At 35.3% G+C, this 11,693-nt stretch overlaps 2 protein-coding genes and 1 long non-coding RNA gene across 3 annotated transcripts in view; 1 reads left to right on the forward strand and 2 right to left on the reverse strand.

Moving 5' to 3' along the window:
• LOC139769430 (uncharacterized) overlaps positions 1 to 2,997 on the reverse strand; it is an 81,137-nt gene extending 78,140 nt beyond the window's left edge. The window contains exons 1-6 of the long non-coding RNA XR_011717558.1: positions 2,831 to 2,997; positions 2,378 to 2,466; positions 2,093 to 2,153; positions 1,615 to 1,731; positions 979 to 1,147; positions 658 to 705 (exon numbers count right to left, since the gene is read on the reverse strand). This is a non-coding gene — a long non-coding RNA (uncharacterized lncRNA). The remainder of the gene's footprint in view (positions 1 to 657; positions 706 to 978; positions 1,148 to 1,614; positions 1,732 to 2,092; positions 2,154 to 2,377; positions 2,467 to 2,830) is intronic.
• Positions 2,998 to 3,174: 177 nt separating this feature from the next.
• LOC139769413 (NADH-quinone oxidoreductase subunit B 2) lies at positions 3,175 to 4,717 on the forward strand. Its single transcript, XM_071700464.1, has 3 exons — positions 3,175 to 3,447; positions 3,848 to 4,399; positions 4,485 to 4,717. The coding sequence occupies exons 1-3, from the start codon at positions 3,429 to 3,431 to the stop codon at positions 4,580 to 4,582; spliced, it is 669 nt and encodes a 222-aa protein (XP_071556565.1). The 5' UTR covers positions 3,175 to 3,428; the 3' UTR covers positions 4,583 to 4,717.
• A 618-nt stretch (positions 4,718 to 5,335) lies between these two features.
• Mau2 (Mau2 sister chromatid cohesion factor) lies at positions 5,336 to 9,876 on the reverse strand. The gene is made up of 8 exons (XM_071700451.1): positions 9,544 to 9,876; positions 9,095 to 9,274; positions 8,746 to 9,024; positions 8,409 to 8,655; positions 7,891 to 8,138; positions 7,469 to 7,674; positions 7,082 to 7,284; positions 5,336 to 7,010 (listed from the first exon to the last, which is right to left on the reverse strand). Exons 1-8 carry the CDS (start codon positions 9,766 to 9,768, stop codon positions 6,814 to 6,816), a joined length of 1,785 nt encoding a protein of 594 aa, XP_071556552.1. The 5' UTR covers positions 9,769 to 9,876; the 3' UTR covers positions 5,336 to 6,813.
• Positions 9,877 to 11,693: the final 1,817 nt, after the last annotated feature.

The raw sequence follows: 11,693 nt of genomic DNA on the forward strand, positions 1-11,693 counted from the left end.
ATTATGTGAAACAATGTGGTTTCAATCTATTTTTGTTATAAAAGTAGTAATAATTGCGTCAACCGAGCATGAGTTACATATCATAAAATGTATAAACCAAGTTGCTTTCTTTTTTTATTTATTTCAGCAACTTTAACAATAACCTAATTATTTCAATAATTTTTTCTAATATATTAAAACTATTTATTTTTATTAAGATCCAACTCTAATATAAGTATTTTCTTCTAATTTCTATTATCTATAAGGAAAAAATTTCACTTTGATATTTTTTTAAATTTTAAAAAAATTTTTGTCTATTTTAGTATATTTGAGACAAATAATAATTTAATAACATTAATACATTCAGGTTCTCCTTTTGATTCTATTAATGTCATTTTTATTGTTAAATGAACTATTGAACTATTTCGCATTCTCTCTTTACACGTGTACCAGTGCGAGTGTAACCTCAAGCACATTAGCACACCAAATTAATAGCACAACAAATAACGAGCCCAAGATTAAATATCTATCACATTTTTTGTAATATCTATTTTAAGGTAATAGGATCCATGAAATTTTATATTCATTTTTACCATAATTATAATAATGCCGATATAGTATATTTGATATATTTTTCACAGATCCGTTACCTTATTTAAAAAATTGTTTATCACTCACCAACCGATGCGCAGCAGTGGAGTTATCAGCCACGTAGCTACGATGATTCTGTAACAAACAAACATGAAATCCAAATTAAAATAGCGATCAAAATAATCAATTATTCGAAAGATAATTCTTACACGCATCGATTTTTTTTCAACCTCTTTCAATTAAATATCTATTAAAATAATTACATATTTTCCGAAAAAGATTATGAAAATAATCTTTTATAAAAAGTTGTAGATTAATTCTTTTCTCTAATTATTATTTCTAAATCATTGAAATAAAACGACCCAGAAAGAAACAACTAATTTTATGCAAGTAAACAATAATGCTTACCGCAAAGTTGCTCCACCGGTGCCTGATACCTCTTCTAGGCCTCCTCCTCCTCTTTCTCTCGGATTGTCAAGCCTCCACCTCCGCACAGGTTGTCAGAACTCCTTCTCTTCACTCGCATCATGATGCACAACAACGGAATTATAGTACGTACTTCCGGTACTTCACTGAGCTGTAACACATACAAATATATCCAAATAAAAATAATGTCTAAAATAAGTATTAGAAGAATAATTTTTGCACGCAAATATCTTATTCCTAATTTCAACAAATTTTTAATAAAAAAATTATGTCCTAGTAAAGATGCTTTCTCAGATATAAATTCATACAAAATTTTGATGAGAAAAAAATTTAATTCTGATATAGTTAATTTAAATTATTATAAATCTCAAATGTTTGGAAATATTTTATATATATTTGTTAATATTATAAACATATTGTAAATATTTTACTAAATATATTTACTAAATATATTTTCAAAATATTAAATCCAAAATATTTTATTTATTAGATTTAGATACATTACGTGCATTGTACAATATGCATATTATATGCGACCTGATGTGGTGTACTACTGCGCAAATAATTATTTCCATCAGTAACAAATAATATAAAATAAATTAATTACGAAGTGCTCACCTTACACGATCCGCCGTCACACGTGGTCACCTCTCTGGCATCCTCCTCCTCCTCCTCCTCCTCCTCTCTTCTTTCTTCATCGCTATTTCTTCGTGGCACTCAGGAAACATTTATTCACTAAAACAAACAAATTGTTGGTTAAAATTAAGCGCAATTATAATGAGCAGAATATAATAATCGCGCAGCTATGTCATACTTCGTGCGGTACTCTCGATATTAATCATACGCAACGCGTACTTCATCATAAATAAAAAGTGAATGCAATCAGATGCATCTAACAATAAGAAAAAGTCTCGCGCGATCAATTTATTTAACGCGCTAAAAGCGACGCGGCGGCTCTACTTCGGTCAAACAAGATTTGCGAAATACGCATTCGAATGGATAAATAATCAAAATCTACGAGTGTCGAATCTATATTGCGCGATAGTTAATTATTGCGGCAAATAATAAAAGCCAAACTGATACACATTTCACTTACCAATCAAATGACTCGCGACGCCGCTCGTTCCGGAGCCGATCCGTCCCATGTCCGCCGCGTTCTGCAAACGAAGCGTAAATGCAATTAAGATGGCGTAGAGGGGGTTCGCGTCTACTTCACGCGCGGTCAACTTCGCGCGCCAAAAGCGACATATGGCGGCGTTACTTCGGCCGAACAAGATTTGCGAAATACGCGTTCGAATGGATCGTCAATGTACGAGTGTCGAAGGGATAGTCAATTATTGCGGCAAATGATAAAAGCAAAATTGATATCTCTTTCACTTACCAATTAAATGACTCGCGACGCCTGCACTCGTTCCGGAGCCGATCCGTCCCGCGTATAGACGACGTCTGCGGTCCCGTGTCCGTCGCGTTCTGCAAACGAAACGTAAATGCAATTAAGATGGCGAAGGGGTGGTCGTCTCTATTTCACGCGCGGTCAACTTCACGCGCAAAGAGTGACGCTGCGGCGCTGCACGTTCTACTCTCGCACCTAGCCTCGCGTCAATTTTTCAAATTTTCCGTATTTCGAGCAATAAATAGTGTACACTCGTCTTGGCGGTCGTTATTTCGCATTGCAATACAAATAAAATATGCAGGATAAAATTAATCGTAAATATATAGACAGCCGAAGATATAATCGCTTTGACGATTGCTCGCACCCGACAGATTTTCGATCGAACGAGTCTTGCGAATTACGTACGCGAAATGATCGTTAATATGCGAACGTCGAACTTACATTGCGCGAAAGTCGGATGCTATCATAAGGAATAAATATAGAGTTAATATAGATTGCTTGCCAATCTATTAAACGACTCGCGACGTCCTCTCGATCATCTCGTCCCGGAACTGATCCGTCCCGTGTCCGCCTCGTTCCGCAAGTAAAATTGCATGTAATTAAAATGGCGACCGAGGGCTCGTCTACTTTACGCGCGGTCAACTTCACGCGCGATCAACTTCAAGGAGCGACGCGGCGACGCTAAGCGTCCCGCTCTTAATTTTGCGTTCATTTTTCGCATTTTATGCAACAAATGCTAGACACTCGTCTTATACGGCGTTCGCTTTCGCATTATGCAAATTAATATAAATTCTAATTACCAATTAAACGAGTCACTCATCTTGGAGCAGACCCGTCGCGTGTTGACCGTTTCCATTAATGGAAATAAAAGATTCGGAGATGCCGATGTAATTTAATTCAGTTCATACGTGAGTCAAGTGGATGGCTAGTAAAAAATCACATTTAAACTGTGGGTCTTTAATCATAATTGACGCATGCGCCCACATAACCTGCGATGTAGCAGTGTAGCAGTTAGCAGTCAGTCCACGGAAGGTCGGAGATGTTTCGTTCCGTTACACGTGAGTTATTTCACTGTGAATTATGAGATTGCCATTAAACGAATGCCTCGATACTCGAGCCTGATGCACCGTTAGACGAAACGCACGTTTAATCCCGCATCGGGTAAAATGCGTGCATCTGGACCGCGGACAATCGATATCGTCGTTGAGCAAATTTCGCTTCTTGCGCACTTTCCGTTTTAATACCGCGGCTATTGCATAAGATTGCACACTAAAATACGTCACGAAATTCGACGCGCATTTGTCTATTCGCGTAGTTGTAGTTGTACAATTTATACCGAAACGTCCGGCCGACTAAAATGCTATCATAACCTTCTAAACGCAACTGGGATATTGATGTTTACCACATGATCATTTATAATGATTTACCTATTTCTTACTTTTTTTTTTTCTTTTGCAGATGTCCCTCAGGGACTAGTGTCCCTGGTCCGTAACAATGTAGCGACGTCAGGACCTGCTGTTGCTACATTGAAGGTTCAGACTAAAGACATGGCCACGGAGTCGTCCGTGCAGAAGGAGAAGCCTGCGTTGCCAGATAAACCGAAAGTCGAGCCGTACAGCCCGTTTCAACAGTCCAGTAACATGGCAGAGTATGCCTTAGCCAGAATAGACGACATACTAAATTGGGGACGTAAAGGATCGATATGGCCGATGACCTTCGGTTTAGCCTGCTGCGCCGTGGAGATGATGCACATTGCGGCGCCTAGATACGACATGGACAGATTCGGCGTGGTGTTCCGCGCCTCGCCGCGACAGTCAGATGTTATTATAGTCGCTGGCACTTTGACGAATAAGATGGCACCTGCCCTGAGGAAGATCTACGATCAGATGCCTGAACCTCGATGGGTCATCTCCATGGGAAGTTGCGCGAACGGAGGCGGATATTATCATTATAGCTATTCCGTGGTCAGGGGTTGCGATAGGATAATACCTGTGGACATTTACGTGCCTGGTAAATTTGCAATTATTTATATTCTTTATTTTATGTATATTTAATCTTATTTTATTCATAAATATAAACCTTCAATATGTTGCAGGTTGTCCCCCAACAGCTGAAGCATTATTGTATGGTGTCCTTCAGTTGCAGAAAAAGATAAAACGTATGCAAACTGCACAAGTTTGGTACAGGAAGTAATGTACCTGACGTCTATAGTAATAAATGTATAAAATATTTAAAAATTGTAAGATAATTGATACATAATTAAGCAATAGGGGAGTTGTATGTCACCCAAAAATGTGACAAAATAAATCACATTTAAATAAAAATAAATTTTTTATTACCATAAACCAACCTCGTTTACTTTGCATGCATATTTAGAAAAAGATACGAAAACGTAATATATTTTGCAACACTATATTATCGCTACATAATGAATCAAACATATTACAGATTACTAAGATATAAAAAAAATATTGGTTAATATATTTTCATTTTTAATATATATATATATCTATATATAATATTTTATAATTTAAAATATATATTAATCGAATGTATACATTTTATCGCACATAATTGTGTGACAATAATAATGAAAAAAATCCCGATTTCTTTTTAATATATGTATTATAATATAAAAAAAGACGCAACTGTATATATATTTAAGTTCGAATGCAAAATTGTAAAAAAATTTATTAATTTTATCTTGTCAAAAAATTGTGTCCTCTTCTGTACCCTCTTCTTCTCTTTATTACCAGTTTATATCTTAAATTTATCTTTTTCCGAAAGAGCGATATCAGAATAATCATAAAATCGTATTATATTAATAATCTGTGCAATAAGTAGTAATGAGATATTAATAGTGCTTTATATATATATATATATACATATCAAAAAACATACCACGATAAATGAAGTTTGTACTTTTTTATGTTGAGAAAACAAATATTTGTACAAACCTATGTTTTTATTACATTCTCTATTTTATTGTTTACACACGTACGTATCTTTTTACTTTTAAAAGTATATACAAAGTATGTTCAGAATAATTTAAATAAAGCAAAGAATTTTACACACAAGTTCTTTGCCGTTTAAGTTACCACGTTCTAAGGCCCCTTTCTTTCTTTATTTATTACTGTAACTAATACTAATATATAACAATTACATTTTATTATATACTCATACAATACATACATATATCATCTTAATAAAAATACATGTATATATACCGAAACATCTTGTACATATAATAGGTAAAGAATTTGCATCTCTTTAACCAATTTGCAAAGTTCCGTACCTATCGTTTATTTTTATTATACCGCTTAATGAATTGTTATTCTGTTGTGCCACAGCCAAATTATTAATGTTTACTTTGGTCATTAAAAAAAAGAAGAGGTAACATTAAATAAAAACCAATAAAATAATTTTGATAATCCACTGGATACACGGATAATTTGTCAAACCTTGCTGATAGTGATGAGAGAGAGTTAATTACTTCGATTTCATCGTTCTTATTATTCAATATATACAAAATTTAATATCTAAATTTTGATACTTGTTCCCCATCTTCCTTAGTCACATAATAAAATTTCGAAGATCAATTATGTGTTTCCGAACAAGATTTTGTCTGTATAATGAAATTGTAATTAAGATATCATTATATAGACTGTATAATGTAAAATATTGCAATTACAAGTTTAACATAATGCATCTAATATATGTAATTGTTTTGTTGGAATAATTTAACATATTAATTTTTACTTGTTCCAGCGTATGGAGCTAAAGATAATAAAGTGGTGTAGAAAAAAAGATTCGTAGATTAGTATGTTAATCAGAAATATAGAATTAACAATTTTCAAACAAAAATAAAAATCTTTATTCAATATTCCGATCTATTCCCTATATGTGCAATACAAATCTTGTCTAAACGCATTGTGCGGCAGAACGGGTCATATAAATCTAAAAAACCGGGTCTGTTCTGCATTACGATAATTAGCATTTGTACCCATCTTGAATAATTCCATAAAAAATGATTTAATGTTTATTAACTGAAGTAAACAAAATATTAATGATCTAAATTAGTCAATCCCTGCCGTGTACAATTTCGATGATTCAAATAATACTATAAATTGCTATCAAGCTAGCAAAGCTCTGCTATATCTAGTTGCCATATACTCCCACAGATCTCACGTATCAAAAAAATCTGGATATTATATCAAATATCCATTAATCCTTCTATATTACCGCCTTACTCGCAATTAAATCCGATTTTTTTAAACATTATCATAGTTCTTTTAATATCTGAGACTGAATGAGGCTAAACCCAACTTCATTTTACAACTCAAGGAATAATTAGTACAAATATACATTTCAGACAGTTCTGGACAATTTAAGTAAATAGACACACCTAAATATCTTTTATACCATTAGAGAATTGCTTGCGACGTGGATGGTGGTGGATTGGTTGGCGATGCAGGCATTGGGCCGTCTGTCCATTGAATGAGCGAATGCTCACTCATTTGTGTACTCTGAAAATGGTCCTTCAGGAGGGTTTGAGAGAATGTGCAGTGCATTTGATATGCCTCGCTCTCGCGATTAGGCTCACCACAAATTCTATACAAATCTGCAATATTTCAATTATATAAGTGTACAGATAATTGAAAAATTACCATTCACTTTTCAATCTGCACATACCTTTTAAAATGGCAGTAGCCCACAGTTGTACATGTACATCAGGTATTTTAGAAGCTAATTGCATCGCAGGTGTGACCATATTCATCGATTCTCTACTATTTCCCAAAGAAAGAAATATATGTCCCAAAAGCACAAGACTACAGGAAGTGAGTCTGTTCAAGTCTTCCGAGTTTGCCATTTTTAAGGTTTCTCTAAGATATCGCCTAAAAATCATATTAGCACATTTACATCAATATATTCGATTTGTTTTATATATTACTGAGATTTTTTAACATTGCTAACTGAGAATCAGATTATCCCATCTTTCATCTTATTTTTTTTCGGGAAATTACAAGTGTCATGTATTTATTAAGATATGAGACTAAACATTTTAAAAATCGTACGTACTTTGCTTCATTGTATCTAGCACCAAAGAAAGCTTGGAGTCCTTGTACGTAATATGCAGCTGCCCTCAAAGAATGAGAATGTGATGGTAGAGATTCTGGATTTATCCTTTCTAACAACGCTCCCAATTCGGCTTCCCTCTTTGATCTGAGATATACTATCGCTAGGTTCAAATGCGCGAATGTCCAGAGTTCCTTTTCTTGTGACGTCTGAAAAAAAAAGGTAAGATAATCTTTTCTCTGTCATCGCTATAAGTACTCCATAGATCCAACATTATATTTGCGTGCAAAATCAAGGCAGAATAAAAATAAAAAAGTGTTTAAACGAGAATACATAAGCAATTTACATAGATTAGATATACAATAACACGTATAAGTCTTAAATTATTTATCACAATTTGTGATAAAACAATTCTATTTTCTTACTTTGAGTGCAGCAATGAACTGAGCCTCTGCAGCTTCCATACAATTCATAGACATTGCGTATAACCCTAGTAATACATGTAATTGTGGTCTATGACCCTGTAGTAACCTAGGTTGCCGCCTGCAGAGTTGGCAAGCTTGAGAAATTTCCATAAGAGCTACACTTTTGTTTCCCATTACAAGCCGACACATAATTATATGCTCCAAAAGCATTAATTGAAACACAGACAAGATAGGTTTGTTATCGATAACTGTAAAAAAACAATAAAGAATTTGATTTTGTTGAGTGTTAAACCGATAAAATGTAAGGGAATAAAATGCATGAGATGAGAAACATAGTTCTATATGAGAGCGATCGACTCATAGTCGGCGGATCGATCCTGATAGATCCTGTATACACCTCGATTTATAAGAGATTGATTGGGGACTCGAAGGTTTGTGAGTAAAGGAATACGAGGTGAATTGTAAATCGAAGATAATAAACAACTTTGAATCAATTAAAAAGTAACGCGCGTACTTACTTTTCAGTTTTTCAATTTGACTAAGCGCTTTATCGGTATATTTCTGTGCCTTATCCATGTAACCGGCTTGCATAGAATGCATAACGGTTACTAAATAAACCAAGACGTATAAATGATCCTTCGGCATCCATATAAACATATCCCCAATATTGGAGCCTGTAACCACATCGTCTGCCGGCCAGCTAGGCGACATTATAGTCTGTATACTTTGTTGCAGTTGTTTCAAACAAGGTTTCACGCTCTTCACCTATTTTAGCACAAAGACAATACGTTATCATTAGAATGGTACCTATGGCCCATATTTTTTTATAATTACAACAGTCGTGACTATTCTCACCTGGCCTGCCATAAGATAATGACACACTTGAAGAACTAGAAAGTACACCTTCAGATACTCCTTTTGATGCGGGTTGCCTTGCCAATTCTCCACATGATGGCCCGCTGAATTTAGCAGAGGATGAACCTCAGTGAACTTCTTGTCTATCAACAGCAGCATACACCGACTTAGAAGAAAGAGCACTCGGGTATAACTGGCGTTGCTTATGTGAGAATAATCGACGCCCACCGCGAGCAAGCTGCTCGCTGCGACAAAGTCCTTCTCTGAAGCATGAATTTGCTGCAATTTATAAGTCAACGTGAGTACATTATCTATTTGAGACATGAGAAATTAAGCTGATTAAGCTTACTGCAAGTTGAAAGATAAGCCTGCAGTGCCAGTAGACATTGTGCTGAGACAATTCTATCGCCTTCCTCAAAATCGGTTTACTCAGGTTCGGCTGCAGCTGTTGCTCGTACAGTTCGGCGACGACGCTGGCTGCCTCAAACTTGACGTCGTCGAATGTATTTATGTTCTGACTCAGTCGCCACTAAAGAGAATAACCGAGAGAGTCAATTACAAGAGTCATCAAAGACGACGATAGCTTCGACTTAATGCATCTCTGTGAATCGCGACTGACGTAACGTTCGACGACGCATTATTTGTTGTCATCGGAGAGGTTAGGACGGGGGCAAGCGTTCATGAATCGCGCAAATCGCGCGGGGGGGGGGGAGGCAAGAAACGGAGGCGGGCAAAAAGGAGGGCGACGAAATTACTCGATCTCGATCGCGGTAGACGCGAACGAGGTGAAATACTGACCGCTTTATCTAGGTGGTATCGCGCCAAATCGATGTTTTTCGTGTGCGTGAGCAGGATGTTGCCGAGCTGAAGGTGAGTGCGCGCCTCGACGCGCGGCGGCGGCTTGAAGTTGAAGACCGCCTGCAGACACTGGATGCACGACTTGATGTCGGGCGGATTCGACGTGCGGAAATTCTCGGCCAGGCCGAGCAACGAGAGATACCAAGCGTCCTGAGAAGACGCCATTTTAACATTTCACCACGACCCACACGAACACGACGAACGAAGCCAAACGGAGATCTACTCTACCGGCCTCTACCCAGCGATGTCAGAACGAAGTCAACGAAGACGCACTAAACAAATGGAGGGGAGATGCACCATGCACCCGATGCACACCACACACGCATACCCACACTCAGAAAGTTTTCTCGCACACGTGACACGTGACATTATAATAAAGTACCAAATTCATAAGAATACGGGTACCTTCGGGCCCTTTCGTGTAAGATCGTAATTCTTGTAATATTCTCACATAGCCGAGAATATTTAATGTTAATTAAGTGTCTTTTTTTTTTAAGACTCGCCTTTTCCAATATGAGAATCTATATTCAAATTTATAAAAAAGCATAAATAAATATATTTAATATATTAAGTATTAAGTTATTGCTTGCATCGATGCTGCTCGCCACGCATGCGCAGAAAAACGCGTCCCCCGCTAACACACTGACCCCAGAAAAAGCATATATATATATATATATATATGTGCGCGATCGAAACTTTGACTATCTTCGGACATTAGAAAAGGACAGATAATCTTCTTTTTCTTCCTCTCGTACTAATTGTAGCTCTCAATGCCCCCTTCCCTCTTCCCTCTGCCCGGAGTCGCTCGACGATTCAGATGTCAAATCATGCGCAACTTATCACTTACGATATTCATAATTCATGAGCAGTGATGTTTGTTTCTCATATATAATATTAAAATAAATAAAAATATTTAACCCTTTGGTTACCATGCACCGCTATAATGGTTTCTCGCTAATCTGTTCTTTACAAAATGCCGCTACATTGCAGTGGCTTTTCTTCTAAACATCTTTTGAGACAAGCTCTTTTCTATGCCTCGATATCTTGTCACTATCAAGCAGGAATATTTTCAATTGTCTTGATCTGCATTCGTTTCGTCGAAAGAACGTTCGCGCTTTTTAGACGAATTTTGCAGCAGAGCTGTGCGTACTGGTGGTTCTATAGCTTCATGTCCAACTTAGCCGTAGTTAAAAGATTAATACAAGAATAATTTTTTTAATGTAACAGATATAATGACTTTAATGATTTTACTTTCATTTAACGGTCTTTCTAGAACGTAACGATGGATGTTACATTTAATTTCTAAATTTTTAAACGAAACTCTAAAAGAAACTAAGTTCTAATTAAAATAATTAAATAACCCATTTTGTAATAAATTTAATTAATTCCAAGTAATACATTTAATTTATTAATAAATATGCATTTTTATATAGAATTAAAATAAAATAATATTAATAAAATAACGAGAAACGAGGAAAAGTGGGCTTTGAGAGTCAAACGCTGTTAGTTGTGCGTGAATTAAGTTATTAATTAAATGTTACATAGCTTTAACTCACGCACAATTAATCGCGTTTGACTCTCAAAGCCCACTTTTCCTTGTCACTCGTTAATTTTAATATCGAGAGTCCTTAATTATAATTAATCATTTATTTGAGTAATAAAATAATTTGATGTTATATATTTTCTCTCATAACATTATAAATAATTGTTAACCAAGTATTATTTTTTTAATATTGCTTTGTCAGCGAATAATTGTTACGTACAAAACTTATATTACTCCTATTAATAATATAATTAATAAGTCATTAATTATTATCTAAGTATTAAGAAAACTTGAAAGAAAATTTACGAGAAAACCATTACTGAATTTTTACAGACAGATTGAATGTTGAAAAGAAATCAATACATATTTTGCCGTTTCTTCCAACATTCAATATATTAATTAACTATATATAGTTATATTGCATTCAATAAATTAACTTATAATAATTGATAATTTAATCGATAATTAAGTTAATCGAAATTCGGTCGAAGTTATCCTTAAATAATGAATTATTAAGAGAACGAATACGGGAAAAATTTGGATTCTC

This window comes from Temnothorax nylanderi, unplaced genomic scaffold (assembly GCF_030848795.1).
Source record: "Temnothorax nylanderi isolate EJ_2023f unplaced genomic scaffold, tnyl_v1.0 TNYL_tig0002_pilon, whole genome shotgun sequence".
Lineage (NCBI taxonomy): Eukaryota > Metazoa > Arthropoda > Insecta > Hymenoptera > Formicidae > Temnothorax > Temnothorax nylanderi.

Bases quoted from the DNA above. Each gene is read 5' to 3' on its own strand.
- LOC139769413 (XM_071700464.1), top strand. The intron at 4,400-4,484 runs GTAAATTTGCAA...AATATGTTGCAG, and splicing joins TGTGGACATTTACGTGCCTG to GTTGTCCCCCAACAGCTGAA.
- Mau2 (XM_071700451.1), bottom strand. From the start codon at position 9,768: ATGGCGTCTTCTCAGGACGCTTGGTATCTCTCGTTGCTCGGCCTGGCC. The intron at 9,025-9,094 runs GTAAGCTTAATC...TATAAATTGCAG, and splicing joins GGCTTATCTTTCAACTTGCA to CAAATTCATGCTTCAGAGAA. The intron at 7,011-7,081 runs GTATGTGCAGAT...GAAATATTGCAG, and splicing joins GGCTACTGCCATTTTAAAAG to ATTTGTATAGAATTTGTGGT.